This window comes from Berghia stephanieae, chromosome 5 (genome assembly GCF_034508935.2).
Source record: "Berghia stephanieae isolate SIO BIC M18660-M18661 chromosome 5, UCSD_Bste_1.3, whole genome shotgun sequence".
NCBI lineage: Eukaryota > Metazoa > Mollusca > Gastropoda > Nudibranchia > Aeolidiidae > Berghia > Berghia stephanieae.
Genome location: NC_088364.1, coordinates 81,807,793 through 81,830,342, shown reverse-complemented (window position 1 = coordinate 81,830,342; position 22,550 = coordinate 81,807,793). Strand labels below are relative to the sequence as shown.

The 22,550-nt window shown below is 36.7% G+C and overlaps 1 protein-coding gene across 2 annotated transcripts in view; it reads left to right on the top strand.

Annotated features, from left to right (window-relative positions):
* The window catches only part of LOC144973721 (UPF0764 protein C16orf89 homolog), an 89,504-nt gene extending 73,866 nt beyond the window's left edge, over nucleotides 1-15,638 (top strand). Inside the window, exons 4-8 of one of the 2 annotated variants that reach the window (XM_078916552.1) lie at nucleotides 7,508-7,563; nucleotides 7,901-7,956; nucleotides 9,343-9,502; nucleotides 11,230-11,358; nucleotides 15,297-15,638. In XM_078916552.1, the coding sequence (XP_078772678.1) occupies nucleotides 7,508-7,563; nucleotides 7,901-7,956; nucleotides 9,343-9,502; nucleotides 11,230-11,358; nucleotides 15,297-15,457 (562 nt within the window). In that variant the 3' untranslated portion in view covers nucleotides 15,458-15,638. Of the gene's footprint in view, nucleotides 1-7,507; nucleotides 7,620-7,900; nucleotides 7,957-9,342; nucleotides 9,503-11,229; nucleotides 11,359-15,296 lie in introns of both variants that reach the window. The other variant, XM_078916553.1, reaches the window with a different exon arrangement.
* The last annotated feature ends 6,912 nt before the right edge of the window (nucleotides 15,639-22,550 follow it).

The following is a 22,550-nucleotide window of genomic DNA, read 5'->3' as shown; positions in this document are numbered from 1 at the left end:
TATTATTATTATTATTATTATTATATTATTATCATCATTATTATTATATTATTATTATTATTATTATTATTATTAATTATTATTATTATTATTATTATTATTATTATTTTTATTATTATTATTATCATTATTATTATTATTATCATTATTATTATTATTAATTATTATTATTATTATTATTATTATTATTATTATTATTATTATTATTATTATCATTATTATTATTATATTATCATTATTATTATTATTATTATTATTATTATTATTATTATTATTATTATTATTATTATTATTATTATATTATTATTATTATTATTATTATTATTATTATTTTTATTATTATTATTATTATTATCATTATTATTATTATTATTATTATTATTATTATTATTATTATTATTATTATTATTATTATTATTATTATTATTATTGTCAACAATGTTTTTAAAAATCCCATAATTCTGTACGGTTATCAGACCTGCTAATAAGACGTGCACCACGTGGCGGTGTGGGGGGGGGGGGTGGATGTTTGGGGTAGGTCAATGTGCAGAGTGATGAAACATTTAAAAAAAAATCAAGATAATATTTTATTAATTCTATACATGTATGTAGATGTACACATTTTTTGGATTTGTATATGTTTCTATGAGAGAGAGGAGAGAGAGAGAGAGAGAGAGAGAGAGAGAGAGAGAGAGAGAGAGAGAGAGATTGTTCATGTGTACTGCTGACGGTTTTTGTGGGTTTGGGAGTTAAACCGAGTGATAGAAATTGCGAGTTTGTGTTTTTGAATAGACAAAAGTAATAGAAAACAGCAACAAAAACAACAAACTTAAAGTAAAGACTCAACTTTTCAGGGTGTCGAAATATCTGGTTACAATATTACGCCCTAGTTTCGGGTGTCTAATTATCTGGTGACAAAATACACCTGAGTGTCGAGGCTCCCTTCGGAAATTAATGTTCGAGCCGCCGAGCATGGAGGGAACCTATCGTCAGACAGCTGGATCTCACCTCTTTACGTGAAAGAAGTATCGTCAGACAGCTGGATCTCACCTCTTTACGTGAAAGAGGTAAAACCTAAGAGTCATAAAGCCCATGGGAACGTAAATTATCGCGGCATTTGTAAATTTTTAGGTTAAAACTATTTCGGCCGTTTTCAAAATAACGCCAAATTCGAGTCCCCCAATTTTTAAAAAGTCAAGTATTTCCAACATACTCATTATTTTGTGTATGCTTTCTGTGATATGTATGCGACATAAAATTGTAATAACAGGGCTTAATGAGTTTTCATTGGTCACTTATTCAAGTATTTGTGAATCACGATCCACATGTGACTCATTCCTGTTACGCTTATAAAATTATGTCACATTACATAAGTTAACACATTTTTGGACAATTATTGAAATAAAACATTGAAAAACAATAATCACAGAGCATTGATACTAATTCTGACAACAAAATGACATTTATTGTTTTACAAAAGGCATTCAGAAATCAGTTTTTGAAAACAAAGGATATTATTTGAGCAATCATCATCTCCAAAAATTTATAGGAAAATGACAAAAATAAAAATTGTTTACCATAGTCTAGGTTTATAAGTGTTAAACCACCACAAATAATATTTCCTTTCAAGTATTTATATTTAGCATGAAAAACATGAAAAAGTCATTCTTAACAGGAATGAGTTTGTGTAACAGGAATGAGTGGACGTAACAGGAATGAGTTTTCTGTTACAGGAATGAGTAATTACAACATATTTATTCGAAAGGATTATAAATTCAATACGCTTAGTGATTGAAACTCAGAAGGGGAACAAAATGGTTAGGGCGCCTATACGATGATTTGGGGCATATGTTGGTAGAGACCCACAAAAGAGCACCAACATTGTTTGTTAAATTCAGGATACTCTTTTGTGGCAGTTAAGAATGTTTGGATAAACAGAAAAAAGAGGCATTTTTAAAACAATGGAAAGAGCGAGAAGCTACCACATACCCATGTATGATTTTGGTTTACTTAATGACATAACGTCCAGTTTGAACAACTCTTCCAAGGTATCTTTATCACTTATGTTAACATCGGGAATATAAAGGTCCAAGTTTGTGACAAAAATTCAACAACTGTCTTGATGTTGTCATTGAGTGAAGCAAGGTTTGAATCTGACAAATAATGGTCCTTGTGTAAAGCCAGCTCTTGTATCAATCTTACTCGTATTTCGTCTGTTTGTGTGTCTCTGCCAAATGCATACACTGCACCACAGGCAGGCAGGCAATCCCCATCGGCCCTCAGCTTGACTGGAAATAACTGTTTCCCATCACACAGAGATCTAGGTATATCATTTGAAATTAAATGTGTACACCTATTGTCAATACCAATGCAAGTTTTGATTACACTTCTGCTGGCCCCAACTATTTCACAAACACGTAACGCTTGATTTTTACATTCATCAACCACTTCAACAAATGATTTGTATTCATTCAATCTTTTGAGAAAACCAATGTAATCGATTTCAGTCGGCATCACCTTAATGTCTATGTCATCTTGGTCATGTTCATCCCTTGAATCACTGTTTAAGTCAACCGGTGCAACTTCAGGCATGTCTCCATCATTACCTTTGAAAACCTGTTGCTTCAAATCACTTTGTAGAAATGAATGAAATTTCATTGATGTGACCAACAACATTATTGAACATTCTTGACTCCTTTTCTCCAAAGCGCCGAAGTAAGCATGTTAATGTTTACACATTTTTTATATGCACATGTTTCTCTGTCCCTTTTTCTTGGAGTAACAACCCAAAATGGCTTAAGTCGGTAGAATGAAGAAAATGACACGTATGGGTTGCAAGAAATGTATCGCTTGTACAAATTTATGTGACATTGTATCACATATTTGTCTTCTTTGTTTCTTGACTTTATTTCTTGTCTTTGCATTTCTCTTTCCTGGAGCTAATTTAGAAGTGTCACCTTTCAGGACAAAATCTCTTACTATTTGTTTGACAAGATCTGGACATTTTGGAGGCATTTGACGTCGTTTCCGAATTTTTCCAAGAAATTATATTTTTTGAGAGTCATACCAGCTGCCAGATGTTTCACGGATGTGTACATGTGCCTTCTGTTCCTCAAATGTTTGATGTCTTATAGGAGTGCAAAATGATTTTGTAATGTTCTTTTCACTTTTTTGTTTTTTTCTGCTATCTTTCAAAAGTTTTTCTAGTTTTTGATCGGGGTGTCAACGAAAGTTTTTTAAAATTTTTAATGACCTGTCCAAGCGCTTTTTGTACTTTTCGGATTTCTTTTTCGATTGAGAAAGAGAGGACAGCCTTTTCACTTCTTCAAAACTTTGGTTTTTCAACATTTAGGTTTCATTGGCTGTTTTAGTAGCTTGATATCTTTGACGAGAGACATACTGGAGTGGAGATTTTGAGTGTGAGGATGGAGTGTAACTCAGGTCAAGATTTTGCTGTTTCCGGTTTGTAGTGTGTGTGTGATAATTTTTTATCCAATTCTTTCTCTGTTTGCGTTGTTCTCTTGGTGTCTTATCTTTTATGGACTTTTTTTTCCATTCGATTTGTCGCTCTGGTATTTGTATTGTTCTTTTTTAAAGATTAACAGCACGTCGAATAGGAACTCCATCTCGTCTTTGACGGTAAAGTCGTTGCTCTCGGCTGACATCATGGCTTTTTTGGCCTTTGTGATAAGAAACAAAATAAAACAATCGTTACAACAAAGCTATGACCCTTGAAAATGAACAATAATATCAAGTTCCATTTCGCCACCCTCATTCCTATTACAAAACAAGGTGTAACATGAATAAAGTCAAGAAACAAAGAAGACTATTATGTGATACAATGTCACATTTGTACAAGCGATACCGGGCCGTTAAACTCATAGTAATCATCTAAAATGTATCTGAGCCTAACAGGCAACAAACTATGTTTGGACATTAGGCATTTGGTATTGGCAAGGTAACTTTGCACTAAAAATAGTCTTTCAGCAATGGAAGAAATTAATATGTAAACAATAAAAATTGTTTTTAATGGTAACGTTGTAACAATGAATGTTACCACTTCAATGGACATAGGCCTGTAACACTTCAGTGGTTTACAAAACACTTTACCAAACACATCCTTATGAAACAAAAGAATATGCTATGAACCGATAAACCATGTGGAGGCGCCGTGGCCGAGTGGTTACCGAAAGGGACTCCCGACTTGGAGATAACAGGTTCGAAAACCTCCACAACCATAGAGTGGTTTCCTTAATCAAGGAAATTCATTCCGGTTGCTTCACTTTGCTTCACCCAGGTGTATAGTATGGTACCAGTGCTGCTGTGGAATGTAATTTGCTATAGACCAACCTCGATTTCATAAGTTAAATGTCTGTTTCATGCTACAGAAACAGGGATAAGCTCCGATTCTATGGGCCATTATGCTCCAAAGGACTTAGTGACAATAAAACATGTGTTTCATTTTAAGAAAGTTCACATTCCTCATTCCTGTTACTCATTCCTGTTATGTTTTCCTCATTCCTGTTACATCCCTCATTCCTGTTACAAAACAAGGTGTAACAGGAATGAGTGTAACAGGGATGAGTTTATCTCGCTTCGATTCATACTATCCCTAAAATATGATTTACTCCGACATTAAAGTATGACTATTATTTAGAGCCTTAAAAAAGCTATAAACTGATACTTTTTATTTTTAATACAAGTTCTTATTTAAATAACAAGCCCTGGTAACAGGAATGAGGGTCATGGTCTAATGTTGAACATTACTCACCATTCTTGAAGCGGTGTTGAACTGGAAATCACACTGAATGAAAAAATCATGTGTTTGTAGTTTCGGCCGTGATGGAAAAGGGGTAGCTACGGCGAGAAAACATTGTTAGTTGCACTTCTATTGTTAAGAGGATTTTAATTGGTTAATTTTCACTGCCGTTACAGGAATGAGTAACCCCCTTGGGGACAGACTTTATTAATATATAATAAAACTTTAAAAAGTCTGATTGTTACAAACTTTTATGAGGATGTTAGAAGATGGCAATTTGCATCAGGTGAATTCATAGGTGTATACAACAAGACACTCCATTTTGTTAAAAATTCGACTTAAAGCCGTCATGCAAAAAAAAGGACAGGGTATTTTCCTCTACCCCAGTCAATACAAAACGTCATAACTATCCTGAATCTCTCTCGATTTTCGTTTTTTATGTTTCATACAAGTTAGTAATGTGTAGTGAGACTGTGTAAGCAAGTATTTGCTAACAATATATGCATCAAATATTTCAAAGATCCAATTTTCGTCACAGGACAGGAATTTGGCAGATTTTTGAAAAAGGCCGATTTACTAGCCTCTAGATGGCTTAATGTGATCCTTCACCTCAAAACGGTATTAAGTCGGGTTGGTTAAGATGTTGAAAATATAATTTATAACCAGAAATATCAGACTTGTGTTGAATTCGTATAATTTTTTGAGGAGAATGGACACCATATTTTAGGGTGCTAATGCCAACAATTTATATTTTTGAGCAGTTTAACATTAAATTCGGCTTTTAAGCATATGATTCGTTCCGACATAATACTGTTTTGAGGCGACAGTTCACTAATAGGAAACCACAAAGCAAATACCGGAGGATCTAATTGACCTAGCTACCTATAAGAACCAATTGGAAAACGATATCTGTCCCTTTTTCTGAGACAAGATCATCTACTCAAGACTTATTGCCCACAGGGCTATCCAGACCCCAAATTAGGCACATCGTTGAATACTTATTTAATTGTTCCCAGCCAGATACTTGACGTCACAAAAATGAACGATTGACCAAATAATGAAGAGGCCATCTGGGAGGGATGCCGTGTCCAATCCCATTGACTCTCAACATGTTTACATTATAAACACATTCCGTAACACACGATGAAAATACTGACTTTCTATAACATCTGGTGTTATTGTCAGACCAATACAAAATGTAGTTACTCTACCAAATGTGCTGTTTTAGTGTAGACGTCTAATTGTTTTCAACCTCAACATTAATTTTTAACCTCTGTTGCCTAATCTTTTATAATCTCTTTCTGAATGGTTGGATTATGTTAACCATATAAACGATGATATTATCGAGTTTCTGTTTGGTTTTATGATCATTTACTCAAGACTTGTTGCAGCTCGTACCTTAAGTAGCAGCTTTTCAAGAGTTTACCTTTCATAGTTGCTACTTTATGTTTTTTAAAAATGCCCTTTTCGCCGCCACATCATAGATATCGTCGCCTAGGCATTCCACGAAGGAATATAGATAGCTCATCAAACAAGATGTCTGATGTCAACAAGAATCACCCATGTTGTCCAAGTGAGAAAAATTGGGGGTGAATAATCTTGCTCAAGGAAAAAACAACCGAAAGTGCCTGAAGCGGGGCTCGAACCCGGGTCCTTCCGGGTCACAGTGCAATGCCTTAACCACTCGGCCACTTCGCGCCACACTTTATGTTCACGTATTTTAAAAATAGATAATTTGATGGACACAATTGTTTCACTTTAATTGATTCATTCAGAATGAGCCTCTTCAAACCGCCCAGTTCTCTGTATCTTAATTTGCATTAAGACTTTGTTTTAATATGGTACCCAATGGATCAGATGTTCAGCTATAAGTGAATGTAAACCATACATAATATTAATGGAATTTCCTTTATCCATCAGATCGATGCTTATTTTTTCTGTAAGGTGTGCAGCTATGTGGTCTTGTGGAATGACACTCGCTTTCGGATCGGAAGGTCCTGGGTGAGAGCCTCGCTCGGCGCATAGTTGAGTCCTTGGAAAAAGTTCTTTACTCACATTCTCTCACCGTGGTCAGGTGTAAAATGAGTACCTGACCGTTAACAGCGTTGTCTTAGTCCAAACAATTGTAATATCGCCTAACAGGCGCCATGTCCCGTCCTAAATGAAAATAAATGTTGCTGTTGACCAGGGACCCCTTGTAAAGCGCATTTTGCACGCTTAGTGGATATTGCTCTAGATAAAAGCTCACTTTAAAGTCTATATCGAAAAACAAAAACCAGATGGATGACAATGAGCGCAAAACTATGTTCCTTATGTGGTGTTCTTAAACAAAGCACTTTCGATAAACTGCTCCGACTCATGTGTCAGTTATAAACATATACAGGACGATATGGATATCGTTTTACCATATGTCAGCACGTGCGCTTCATCAGTGGGGACTTTCCACCTGTCCCACATGTACCCGATGTGGGCAAGAACCCGAAACGGCAGAGCATCTAGTTGAACGGTGTGTTGTGACGACACTACCTGGCGGATTCGCGACGGTGCACGAGTGCGGACCGGACTTTGCTGATTGGGTTTATCGTCATAACATAGTAGTGTGAGAACCATAAGAGGCTGCTACCATGTGACACACTGTGAGGAGAATGTAGTATTATGGAAAATAATGGGTTTTTTTTGGCTAATTCTAGGAAATGTGCTATATAAATTATCCTTATTTCGCTTTATTTTAAACCCATTTGTTTCCAGGACTGGAGTCAAGTGCGGCATGTCCCAGAAGTGTTGGAATAGAATGACCACCCAAGGTAACAATGGCTACTCATTGTCACATCAGATATTTTACTTGGAAATAGCTGAAGGGGTGAGTCCAATGTAAACTCTAAATCGTGTCAGAGAGGGAGAGAGAGAGAAAAAAAAAAAAAGAGAGAGAGAGAGAGAGAGAGAGAGAGAGAAAGATAAAGAGAAGGATAAATAGATAAATAGATAGGGAGATAGATCAGATTGATTGATTAATAGATAGATAGATAGATAGATAGATAGATAGATAGATAGATAGATAGATAGATAGATAGACAGATGGATGGATGGATAGATAGATAGATAGATGGATGGATGGATAGATAGATGGAATGACCACCCAAGGTAACAATGGCTACTCGTTGTCACATCAGATTTTTTATCTGGAAATAGCTGAAGGGGTGAGTCACATGTAAACTCTAACACGTGTCATTGACTGACAGAGAGGGAGAGAGAGAGAGAGAGAGAGAGAGAGAGAGAGAGAGAGATAGAGGGAGAGAGAGAAAAAGAGAGGGAAAGCTAAAGAGAAGGAGAAATAGATAAATAGATAGGGAGATAGATAGATAGATAGATAGATAGATAGATAGATAGATAGATAGATAGATAGATAGATAGATAGATAGAGAGATGGATAGATAGATAAATAGATAGATAGATAGATAGATAGATAGATAGATAGATAGATAGATAGATAGATAGATAGATAGATAGATAGATTGATAGATAGATAGATAGATTGATAGATAGATAGATAGATAGATAGATAGATAGATGCCCTTTCTAATCCAGGGGTCCATCAGTTCGTGCTCTTCAATTTAATACCTGAAATAGTATGTGAAATCTTTTTCTATTAAACCTCTGGATTAGATGTATTTGAAGACAAATAACAATATTGCGTTTTTTGTAAAGAAATATTTATTTTGACACGATATGGGGGGGGGGGGTGGGGGGGGGGGATTTATAAAATTCTGTTCATAAAAAAGCCAAAGATCGTGTGCCCATTATAGTTATTTACATGCCGAGAAAAACATCTCATGTCATGTTGAAAATAAACAGATTGCTACACCAATTCCAGTAAAACGATCATTAGCATAAAATGAGTGAAATAGTGGATCTTTTATGCCTCTTCCTGAGATATATTTTTATTTATATCTGCTGTATTTAACGGATTTATACAAAAGGCTATAAAATATATTACAAGTCTCCAGACAACGAGCGGGGAGTTGAGTGAAACATCTCCCCGCCCCCCATAAATACATCAGCGGGAAAAAACTACAACCATTAATTCCCTCCTTACCAGCCATTTCCAGAATTGTCCCTTCACCATCAGGCCAACCCAACCCAAATATAGGTTTTTCTTACTCAAACAGAAAAACATCACATACCTTCTAACCATGATATTGTTGTTCAGAAAAATGAGCCCTACAACTACAACACAGTGTCAAGTTTGTATGGCTATAACAAAAACTTTTCTTTAAAATTTGTGATATAAATAAAGAAGAAACTAGAATGAGAAAATTTGTGATTTCATCGTAAAAAATGCGACGATTTTCCCTATGGTTGGTAAGGAGAGGGTTAAAGAGGTTATGGTTGTAGTTTGTTTTTTTTCGCTGTTCTAATTATAGAGGGAACGCTCAGACCCCGGGCATCACTCAATGACGGTAATCACACAATTTCCAAAAAGTGTGCATCTGTGCCCCCCCCCCCCCACCCTGTACTCATCATTTATATTACACACAATTGGGATAAGAGTATTGATTTTTGTTTATCTTCTATCATATTTTTAGTATGGTTGTGCTGCCCAGATGTTCGATTTAGCGGATTCCAATTCCCAGCCGTCCATCCACTATTTCCACGACATGTTCTGTGCTAACATGTTGTCCGAGGCCGATCTTATTGCAAGGTCAAATTTCCCAAAGAGTTATCAAGACTTGTTCATGGAGCAAGGTGAGGAGTTGCCGTAATAATATGCCGTACTCTGATGAATATTATAATTTTATCCTTTGCTCAGAAAATTTGTACTCCTTTGTGCGGCTATGTGGTCAAGTGGTATGACACTCTCTCTCGGATCGGAAGGTCCTGGGTTCGAGCCTCACTCGGCGCATAGTTGAGTCCTTGGAAATGACTCTTTACTCACATTCTCTCACCGTACTTAGGTGTAAAATGAGTACCTGGCCGTTAACAACGTTGTCATTGTCCGAAAAATTGCAATATCGCCTAACAGGCGTCATGTCTCGTCCTACATTTTAAATGTTGCTGTGACCAAGGACGCCTTGTGAAGCGCTTTGAGCACATTTAATGGATATTGCGCTATTAAAAAATCTCAAGCTCAAGCCCAAGATTAAAGAATCCGGCTCCAACGTGATTGTTTTTGTCGTTGGTTGAAGAAGGGTCTAAGTCCCAAAACGCCAATGTATAGTATTTTGTCCCCGTTTTGAAGCTGTTATATTATATAGTTTCATCATCATCATTGCCTTTTTCACCCTGGGTCAGGGTATAGGCCACAGATAAACAGTTTCCACCTTCTCTATCCTGAGCTAATTTTTTTTTATATCGTTCCATGTCACTTCTTCGATATCAGCTTTTTAAAATTATGTCATTGCACAGACTCTTCGGTCGCCCAAGCTAAAAAAAAAAAGGATTTGATTTGTCCGTCTGCGTTTTTTGTAACGGTTTGAATTTTACGGAAAGGGGGGTTAACCCTTCGACAACCCCCAACCTGGAGGACCAGGTGACTCAAAATGGGGGAGTCACACATCATTAGTCGCCTTTTATGACACGCTGGTTGGCGTTGGGCTATTCTTGACCCTCTCAGTTGAGGGACCCCGGACACCACACGGGGAATATTGAGTTTGTTCATTACTTTTTACTCTCCTTGACTCCAGGTCATTTCAAACCATTGGAATTTCCCTAAACTACCAATGTCATAGTTATTGTTCTTTAGGGCCATATCCCGGATTCTCTAGCATTAAATTGACAATAGCCACTGCTTGCTACTAATTGGATAATTGGGGGAGGGGGTCAGAAAAAATCGATACCGGTCTATTCGAGTATGAACCGGGCATTCACCCATTTGAGCTATTTGGACTGATGACGTACAACGACATAACTCGTATAAATTGTAAAACCTGCTTTTTAGGACGGCTGAAGAACTACTCATTTTTTAAATAATTGACCCAGGACATTGCCCCGATCATAGGACAATTCCTGTCACCACAGAAGACTCACTTTCTTTTATGTTTTGTTAAGCCACTGATCAGTAATTTTATTATCGTAAAGATTTAATCAAAAGCAAATCCAGGCTAATTTTGTCTGCAATCACATTCGATGATTTGACTAGTAAAGTGAATATATAAATATATGATGAAAAAACTGTGGTATGTTTTCATTCAATTATGACATGTTTTATAAAAAGAACCTTTTGTGAAGGGAGCGAAATACAGATTTCATTTCAGACACAATCAAATGAAACATGACACTTTGATTCAATATAAAACCCCCCGAAATCTCATATTTACATTAACATGAATATATTCTATTTACAATGAAATAAAACAACAGAATGATATTAAAAGTAAACAAATGGCAAAACTTCCTGGTGACTGATAGACTTGATTCTAATACAAATCCCAAATCGAATCTATTCATATCCTTTATCTCATTTGAATTTTCAGCTGCCCTGTGCGGCATTCTGGGATACCGTGGATTCTTTCAATTTGATTGGCTGGAGGCGATACTCTCGTGGCAGGACGAGAGGGATGGTTGCTTTAAAGGGGACGAATGGCCCATCGGAATAGACAGAAGTAAGTTGGCCCATAGTAATCTTCTTGTTACCATGTGACCTATCGTTATAAAACGGTATTACGTTGGGTGGTTAAAATGCTAAAAGTCAAATAATATACATTAAAATATGTGATTATGGTTACATTGGTAATTTGTAATTTGGAGAATGAATATCTACTGTTTTTCAACTAGCAACAGACTATAATTTTATACTTTTGATCAATTTGAATTTAAGTTCACTTTTCGGGATTTTTGTTCACTCCAACATCACATCATTTTGAAGCGGTAGGTCACATATTATGTGATAAATCTGATTCATCCATTCTTATTAATAAATATTTTGGAAAAAGGACACATTATTCAAGTTTAGTTTTATTGTGCATCAAAATGAATCATTTGGAAATTCATTTCAATGACCATCCCTTTAGTTTACATTCACAATACGTTTGCTCCAGTTAATTGTTCAAACTCGTGTAAAAATTTAAACATTGAAAAAACGTGAGATGTAATATATATCACTATGCTGATTCAAAGTACTTTCTAATGGGACACAGACTAAGGGCTAACTCACACCGGAGACTGCCTCTGACGACCCGGCACAGCCTTCCTCTGCCGTCCTTCGGATAAAGAAGACGGGCATGGGCAAAATACTAAGAATAAAGAGAAGAGCAGCTAGACCTACCCATACCAAGCACGGAAAAAAACGGCAGAGGACGAGGGTGCTTGATATGGGTAGGTCTAGCGGCTCTTCTTTTTATTCTAGTAGCCCAAGTCGAGTTGCACAAAAGTCCTTGCTCGATGCCTTTATCCGGAAGACGACAGAGGACGGCAGTGCAGGGTCGTCAGAGTCTGTCTCCGGTGTGGGTTAGCCCTAATTATAACACTTAACATATGGGAAGATGCATGCACACTGTAAAGCGTCGTTATAAGAATTATTTTTTTTCGATCCTCCCATTGACCACGCTGAAAATTGCTTGACTTTTGTGACGAGACGAGGTGTCAACGTACCACTGAGTCGCTGAGCCAATTCATCAACATGGTATAGCCATTTCCGTTTTTTGCCCTATTCGATTCATGTGAATGATGTGACGAGACGAGACAGTAACACTTAACATATAGGAAGATGCATGCCCACTCTAAAGCGTCGTTATTAGTTTTTAAACAGTCGATCCACCCATTGACCACGCTGAATATTGCTTGACTTTTGTGACGAGAAGAGGAGTCACCGTACCACTGAGTCACTGAGCCAATTCATCGCCACGTTCATTGCCCTATTGGATTCAGGTGAATGAGTACTTTGCGCCGGAAGTGGTGGCGACATTTGTAAACATGGCTGCTGCTGGTGTCAAACAAATTATTAGAAGGACTGGCAATGTTCCAATGGACAAAAAATGTTGTTGACTTTTCATGTTGGCACGGGGGTATCAAAGGGGTGATCAGGATTGATTTGTTTTAGCCGTTTATCATTTATTAAGGAAGGCGTATGGCATTTTCTAATAATTTGTTGACACAAATGAACATTGCATAAGATATGTCGTCGAATAATGTATCCGTTACGCTGTGACCTTTGCATACCGGAAACCCATTCATTGTTCTCATATCTCATTACGGGGGATTTCATTAGAACAGAGAAATACTGACTATGTTGAGGGATACATGCAGCCTGTAAAGTGCTAATTTCTTTTCAACAAAGACAGCAATCTTACCGCCAGGTTCTCATTATACACCTGTATATAGTGAGTAAACGTGAGTAAAGAGTTTGTTCCCAGGACTTTGCTTTGCACCAATCACAATGGGACTCAAATCTTGACCGCAAGCCGAGTGTCATACCCGACGTGCACGTATTTGTAGGTCTGATAACCCAAATTGTCATGGGCTCATTGTTGTAATGGAAATACTCTCAAACCAAGATTTTTCTACAGAGAGGACCTAAAAATATCTCTGTCGTCTAACTGGAATTTAGTAATGTATTTATGTTTTCATTGTTTTTTGTTGTTGGCTGAAGAAGGGTTTTGAGCCCGAAACTTCCGTGTTTGGTTTGTTCTTTTTTTTAAGCTGTTATATTCATTTTTGTTGACTATTTTGATAATAATGTTTGCGTTGTGTGATCGTTATCTTGTGCTGTTTTATGTACTTGTTGTATGACACTTGGCACTGATCTGTCCCGGTACCGAGTCCCGCTGGTATCTGTAGTAGAGAATGTTCGATACACGTTTATTAATTAACAACTTTTGTTTCCTATTTGTTCCTATTAATATAAGAGTCTGATATATAATGCGGTTACGGGTAGCTCAGTGAATAGATCACTCGCTGCACACACAAAGGGACTAGAATCGGATCCAGGAGCGGTCGAATTTTATTTATGATCCCCTCCCTTTCTGTCCAACCAGCAGCAATTGGGTAGCTGGGTCTGTTCGACCTGGTGGGAAGTGCTTTGCTCCATATGCCCTATGGCCGCGAAGGACTACATATAAATTAGTCTGACCTAATGATGATCGAAGATAATGTCGAAAGCATTTATAGATCCTTTTATATGATATTATAGCACACACTGGATGTCAGATTTATCCATTTAAAAGAAACTACTTGATAACTCTTAAACTTATTTAAACAGCCGAGGATTGTAATTTCTTCATTGTTGTCAACCGATTATTTTATCTTATAATTATTTTGTGATGTCACAGCCTTTTCTAATTACATTTTCAGTGACCGATGTTCACTTATTGCTAAGCAAATGACATTTGAAATGAATCAATATTAATACTGTCTTATGTTAATGTGAAAAAAAAATCAATATCAATGCCAAGTATTTGATTAAAAATTATTTAACGTGTCATCTCGCCATAAAGCTGCTTTCCAAAGACGCGTATTAATATTTTTGTTTGTTATGTATTCATTAAAAGATTACTTATAATAATAATTTCTAAGATAGTTGAGAAAGTGGCATTCCATCACATTGCACTATTTTATGCTCTTTGAGTTTTACTTTAAGTTTTTCTGTTAAAATATGACTTGTGGCCGAAATCAGGAACTTGTAGATCTCAACAACAAAAAATACCTCACAAATTCAGTATCTGACTATGAGTGTCAAAATGAATCCGAACCTCGGGGTTTAAAATCGAATAATCCTTTGCAAAAAGTAACTTTGTGGATTAGGCTTTTAAAAGCCCTGATATTATGTCCAAATAACATGTTTCAGGTCGGCTTTTTGGTTTAACCCTCTCCTTACCACCCATAGAAAAAATCGTCACATTCGTTACGATGTAACCAGCAGTTTTCTTATTCCGATTTCATTTTGTTATAGTTACACCTATAAAAAAACAACAACTTGACACTGTATTGCAGAGCTCATTTTCCTGAACAAAATATAGAATATAATTGTAACTAAACTGAAAAAACAATATTTTTGTGTTGATTGGGTATGAAATTTCGGGTTAAATTCTGAAAATAGATGGTAAGGAGAGAGTTAATGGCTTAACACTTGCCTTGCATCCGGCAGGTGGATGACCGGCGTAAGGTCCTGGAGCAGGCACTTTGCATATTCATAGTTTGTCACCGTACTCAGGGGGTATATGTGAGGCTATGTGGTCTAGCGGTATGACACTCGCTTTCAGATAGGAATGTCCTGGGTTCGAGCCTCGCTGGGCGCATAGTTGAGTCCTTGGAAAAGACTCTTTACTTACATTCTCTCACCGTACTCAGGTGTAAAATGAGTACCTGGCCGTCAACAGCGTTGTCTCTGTTGGAAATAAATTGTAATATCGCCTAACAGGCGTTATGTCTCGTTCTACATGTTACGTGTTGTTGTTGGTCAGGGACCCTTTGTATGAATGATGAATGAAACACTACAGACGAATGAGATAATGTGGTAGTGGCGTTGTTAACAACGCTTTGACGTTGAGCACGGTAAGTTGATATTGCTCTATATAAAAGCTCTATTTTATATCTTTCCAATCAGGCTCTCTGAAGCTAAAATCCCGACGAGTAAAGCGAGAAGAAAAACGAGTATCTCGCGGATGTCTATGTCATCGGACAAGTGTAGCTGCAGCAGCTTTAGCCCAGTACGTCCGGTACATCTTGGAGACCTTCCTCGAGCAAAAGGGAGAAGAGGCGATATGATATGAAAAACCAACTTTTGGCAATTCCCAGCAGTTCTTGGAACACAACATTTTACCGCTATAGGAGGACCAGACCAGGTTTCGTGATGATTCGGCCCCCCGATACAAAATTTCAAGTTCATTTCAATCATTTTACGAGATTATTTATTATTCAGTATCTCATTAAATCTATTTTAAAAATTTGTTTATGTCGTTTTAATGGCTTCAAATTACCTTTTGATGGATAATTTTACCATTTAAATGCTGTATTTTGAAAAGTCACGTTAAAAAAAATTTGGCCAGAAAACTAGTCCTTAAAATATCGGTCGTTTTAAATCACCCTCTTCTTGGCAAAAACTTTCAAACCTGAGACTTCTTGGCGTCCCAGATTTGAGAGATTTCGCCAAGATGAGGGTCATTTAAATCGATTAATATTTGAAGGATTAGTTTTCAGGCCAAATTTTCAAATACGTGTTTTTCCAAAGTAAGGCAGTTAAGAGGTTAATTGAATTGAAAAATACGGAATGAGATCTTTTTATCGGATTACATGATAATGAAAAGGCAACAAAGAATGATATTTTGATTATAATGAAAATAACAAACCAATGAAGAATAGAAAGAAATTTGTGAAGTGAAAAAGGAGAGTGAAATTGAGAGAGAGAGAGAGAGAGAGAGAGAGAGAGAAAGAGAGAGAGAGAGAAGAAGAAGAAGAAGAAGAAGAAGAAGAAGAAGGAGAAGAAGAAGAAGAAGAAGAAGAAAAAGAAGAAGAAGAAGAAGAAGAAAGAAAGAAAGAAAGAAAGAAAGAAAGAAAGAAAGAAAGAAAGAGAGCGAGATGCAGAGAGAGAGAGAGAGAGAGAGAGAGAGAGAGAGAGAGAAGACAGAAAGAAAAAAAAAGAGAGAGGGTTGGAGAGTGAGAGAAGATTTTAAAAAAGAGAGAGAGAGCAGAAAGAAAGAGAGAGAAGTAGAGAGAAAGGGGTAGAGAGAGAAGAAAGAGAGAGAGGCAGAGAGAGAGAGAGAGAGAGAGAGAGAGAGAGAGAGAGGGGGGGGGAAATTGATAATGGCAAAGAAACTGAAGAGCAAACACTAGAAATGGGGGAGTCGGGGGAGGTGAAGAAAAGAAAAAGAGGTTGAATAAAAAATAGAAAAGTGTCGCTGGTGAAGAATAAGGGGGGGGGGGGGGATAGAAAAGATTTCATTGGAGGCATAGGAGAGGACACATTGAATAGGATAGTAAATCATAATTAGTTATGAAGATATAGGAAACAAGGCAGGTTGAAAAAGGCAGATCAAATGAGGAAACAAAATATGAGTAAAAACACAGGGGGTATTTGATTGTATGGAGAAGATATGGTGGACATATTCGCTGAGGGGACGAAACAACAAAGGGAACTGACAATTGATAGTTACCGATTTGATTATATATATATATATATATATATATATATATATATATATATATATATATATATATTATACTCACTTATTCTGAACTGTTACGTCACATTCAAATATCAATGGTTTAATTTGGACTGCAACGTATCAAAATGTTTCAAGCCTAAGACTTTTTGAGAATTTTTGTGTGTGGATATATTGAAGGTTGTTTTAATAGGTTGGTATTTGTAGTAGGTAACTATTTTCAGGCCAAAACAACAACAACAGCAACAACAACGGAAGAACATGTGTAGTCGTATGACGACTGTTATGTCCATGCTACAATTAAAATGAGCTAAAAATGAGCTTTTTATAGCGTAATATCCACTAAATGTGCTCAAAGCGCTTTACAAGGGGTCCCTGGTCAACAGCAACATTTAACATGTAGGACGGGACATGACGCGACATGTTAGGCGATATTACAATTTTTCGGACAAAGACAACTCTGTTAACGGCCAGGTACTCATTTTACACCTGAGTACGGTGAGAGAATGTGAGTAAAGAGCCGTCTCCAAGGACTCAACTATGTGTCGAGCGCGAGGCTCGAACTCAGGACCTTCCGATTCGAAAGCGAGTGTCATACCACTTGACCACATAGCAGCACAATTCAACTAGATATAAAGCAACTGTGATGAGATGAAGATATGAAAAATAAATACGGATGGAAAATATACAGGGTATAGAGAAGTGCTAGATGAAAACAAAGAATAAAAATATCACGGTTTCAGAGAGCCAAACTCGGTATCCAATTGTGACCCTTCGCCTCAAAACGGTAAAAAGTCGGGATAGTTAAGATGTTGAAAATTGAATTTATAGTCAGAAATAACAGACTTGTGTTGAGTTAGCATGTTTTATTGAGGAGAATGGATACCATATTTTAGGATGCTAATGCCAACAGTTTATATTTTTGACCAATTTAACATTTAATTCGGCTTTTAAGCATATGGTTCGTTCCAACATAATACCGTTTTGAGACGATGGGTTCACAATTGATACGGCACCCTCAACCTGGCTGAGAGACAGAGAGATTGGCGAACAGTAGCACTGGCCAGTGAGCCATCCATCCAATATTGATCCCGAGGTTTGGCTCTCTGACACCGTCATGTTATTTTTATTCTCTGTTTACATCAGGCACATCTCTAGAGATAGTATGCGCTTGGCTAAGAAGCTCACAACATTGCCATCCGGAAGCATAACGTACCAACACACAAAACTGTGTGTATCCATGAACGTTTATAGTCAGGTTAATACAGTGCAGTGAGCATTACTCATAAAAGCGGATGGCAAAAAACAATAACAAAGACACGAGTGACGTCATCTTCGAACCATCTATACCCAATATTTCTCATCATTTCTGGTATACGTGCCAGCTCTACTCTTTTTCTGAAAGTTAAATACGAAATATTCGCTAAAGTATTATGTACCCTTTTGAATTTGTTCTATTATTTTTTCTTTAAAACTTTTTGAACATTGATTTTGATTACGGGAAATGAAGAAGATGAAGAAAAGCACGAGAGGAAAAGGTGGTCTGAAGAGTTTACGTTGCTGAAGAAGAAAAAAATGATGCCATTCCGCCAAGACATCATAAGACATCATCGCCTAGGTATTCCACGATGGAATATAGATAATTCATCAAACAGGATGTCTGGTGTCAACAGGAATCACCCATGTTGTCCAAAGTGAGCAAATTGGGGGTTAATAATCTTGCACAAGGAAAAAAAAACGAAAGTGCCTGAAGCGGGGCTCGGAGTGTAATACCTTAACCAATCCGCCATTTCGCCCCCACCCCCCTCCCCCACCCCGCGTTGGTGAAGAGTGTCTATAATAACATTCGTTTGGAATGGTCAATATGGTCGGAATAGACGATGTGATCTACAATGAAAGTTGCTTTGAAAAAAGTTGGTTTGTCTAAAAACGTTACTTGGCAATCTGCTTCAAAAAGGCATACTGAATCAGTTTTTTCACAATAGGACAAATGTTTAAATAATAATAGTGTTGCAGCTTGCATTCAAGGAAAACAACTAAATGTTAATAGGGAGCAATAATACTTTATCAAAAGTTAGTTCCCTTTCACGAAACATCTTTTTCTTTTGTTGGTCGAACCTTGTTGTTGCAGGCTCGCATATGGCCTTTTGTGAATATCAATAGCAAATTCTTTGGGGATGGTGACAGAACAAAATAAAAAGAAAACAAAACAAAACAAAAAAAAAGACAAGTAACGACAACAAAACAAAGTATGTTTGTTCTGACGAAAATCGAACCGGAGTCCAAACAAGACGGAGCGAGACAACAACCTTCAGCCTTGCCCTGTGGTTATCAAATATTGGAATTTGTCTTTATTATTGTCATTTCAATTTTCTATTGGAAATAATTTCCTTCTTATTAACCAGTTAAAATAAAATAAAATGCACAATGTTGCATTTTGTTTTATTTTATTTGTTTTACACGTTAATTTGTGTATTGTTGTGCTGACGAAGGGTTTATACCCGAAACGTCCATTGTCTGTATCGTTCCTTTACGAAGCCTCTCCATTTTTACTCTTTCGTTAGTTAATTCTTCTGCTTGATGATTCCCATGTTAATTGTTTTTAAAAAAAAGTCTTTTAGAACCATTATGCATGTAGCCGTTGTTTATCCTGGTTTCTATAGTGTAAAACAGACAATAACAATTGCTGCTACCCTTTTGATAGGGCGTTAGTCTATTGCAAAGTACTTCCCGCCAGATCTATCACACCCAGCTCCCCAATCATTGCTGGGTGTATAATCGTAGCTATCGCCTGACACTGACCAAAAATGACGTCAAATGCCAGTCTTTTGCCACAAAAGAAAACAAATCGTGAGTTGTATTCAATAGTTCAACCAATGGGACCACTTGTTTCCATGAGCACTACTAACGACAACTCACTAGGCGGTGCAAAAACCAAATAATGACGTCAAACTGCCAGTCTTTTTGGGTTTCAGTGTCAGGTTATAAAATAACAATGGCTACGGTTCGTGCCACGTGCCACAATTGTATAGATAGTATGCAGATGACGTCACTCGGGTCTTTGTTATTGTTTTTTGCCATCCGGGTTTATGAGTAATGCTCACTGAACTGTATTAAGCCGACTATAAACGTTCATGGATACACACAGTTTTGTGTGTTGGTCCGTTATACTTCCGGATGGCAATGTTATGAGCTTCTTAGCCAAGCGCATACTATCTATAGACAGTATGCGCTTGGCTAAGAAGCTTTCATCCGGAAGTTTAACGAACCAACACACAAAACTGTGTGCAATCATGAACGTTTATAGGCAGGTTAAAACAGTTTAGTGAAAATTACTCATAAACGCGGATGGCAAAAAAAAACAATAACAAAGACCTGAGTGACATCAACTTCGTACTATCTATAAAAAGGATATATTTGACTATGAAATGGGAGCGATCTATATTCATGTTTTCGTCCAACCAAGTCATCAATCACATGATTTGTTGCTGTCCAACGATTGGATATTTCTTTAAAAATGTAAAAACACTGCTTTGTTTATGAAAGTTGTAAACATACCCATGTGTCAAGCTGAACAAAATAACCAATCGTGATGTTAGATATTTCTAAAGCTGTGAGCAGTTTTCACTATGTGGGTCACTTTTAGCACATTTTGCAATGTAACCAATGACCTCGAGCACATGGAAAGTTAATATAGCTCGCTCCCATTGGATGGTTTAATTTGTTTCTCACATAAAATAGCTCATAAAAATATTTTAATTACTAAACAATAGAGGTAGATTTATATTTAAAAGACAAACTTTATTCCTTGAATTTAAAAAAAAGTATTAACTAAATGTGATCTGAAGCCGGTGTTATGTCGAGGTGATTTCGATGCTGAAAATTAAATCTGTAATAAACACATTATGTGACCCACCGTATCAGGGCGGTATTGGGCGAGGATGAACTTGTTTTAATGTTTATTTTTAAGGGTTTTACGCCACTTGCAACACATTTAGGTCATATCAGCGATGCCGTGTTATTAAAGAACACAGTATGTGCTATTTTGTAAACATTGCATATACTGTGTTTTAAAAACCAACGGCAGAGCGCCAGTAAAAAGGAAAAAAATGGGGTAGTAAAAAGTTCCAGAATTACAGTTAAAGCACCCGAGACAAGGTAATATAAAGGGGAATTGGTTCAAATAGGAATCAGAAGTAGATTCCAAGAGCATACCGTCAGTGTTCTTAGTTTGACATCACCTAAAAGTCTCATCCAGACACAAGCACAGGTCCCCACTAAGAGGAATACACTCAAATGTTTACAAATCATAGATAATATGCAATCAAAATATAATACATTGCATAACAGAGAGATGATTTACAAAGGAAAAAATATCATCTCACAAAACTACATTCGACTGTTTCCTTCTCAGCCATGGTATCCGGTCAGGGCCAGGACAAAACCCTGTAATCTCATTCCAAGACAAAGACATAAAGCAAGTTGGAAAACAGATATAGGGGGAAAGAAGACACAGAATGTACCTCCCTGCCCACTATGGGTGGTCAGGAACCCCACCCAGACTTTGCGGGGTTGTACTGCGGCTGACGCCTGGGTTATTTTACTCTTCCCTTGGAATAGACCCAAAAGACAAATTTCCCCTTGGGGATGAATAAAGGGAAGTTTTTTTTTAAAGTTCACCCCTACATAAAACCACATTGAGACATAAGGTCACAAATCAAAATATTTTTTTTTAAATATTGATAATATCGGCAATAAAACAATGATCTACGGCTAATTTGATTCAATAGTCTGATGTCACTTCGCTCTGCAACGGCGGCCATCGTGGTTTTAAACAAAGAAAATCGGTACTTTTTATTCTTCATGCTGGCTAGAACTTTTCATATGTCTTGTGATCAGAATGTGTAAAAGTCAAAACATGATCAGATTTATAATGGGTTTTTTTCTCCTCTGGATACGCTTTTATGCTCGTCGGAGAAATATTTCATAAGGGCGTCCGGCATTGTTCCGATAGTTTAGAGCCAGTTACTAAGTTACCATGCGTCATTACGAGAGAAGTGACGTTACGACTGTTGAAGCGTATTATCTTCCATTTTGATGATTGTCAATGCAATAAAGATGAAGATTTCTCGTAATAAATTTACATCTTCCATCAAACAAACATAAACATCCTTTCTTTAAAAAATATAGCATTGTGGAGAACATTGTGCTTATTTGAGTCAATAAAAAACTTGATACGGCGCACAACTCTACTGAAAGATTTGAAAATTTGAAATGTATTTTTTACAGATAGATAAACAGATAACTTGATTTCCTTTTATAATTTAAAGTCAGTTTGAAAGTTCGTTGAGTCAAACAGATATCATAAAATATGTACCAACGACGACACTTGACTCCCGAAATCAACTAATTTTGACACTGTAAAAAGTTGTCAATTTGCGTCATCTATTTATGACATCAAGTATTATTATTACTTCCGTTGTGTTGTTGATTTAGCGGTGATCAGTTTTGTTATGTTCTAATTGCGTGTATGTTTGCGTGTTTGTGTGTGTGTGTGTGTATGTTTGTGTATGTGTGTTGTGTGTGGTGAAAACATGTGTGTGTGTGTGTGTGTGTTGGCATTTTTCAGCAAATCGTGGCATTCATAGTGATATTATTCACTTGATCACATGAAGGTATTTCAGTCGCCATTTTGATTC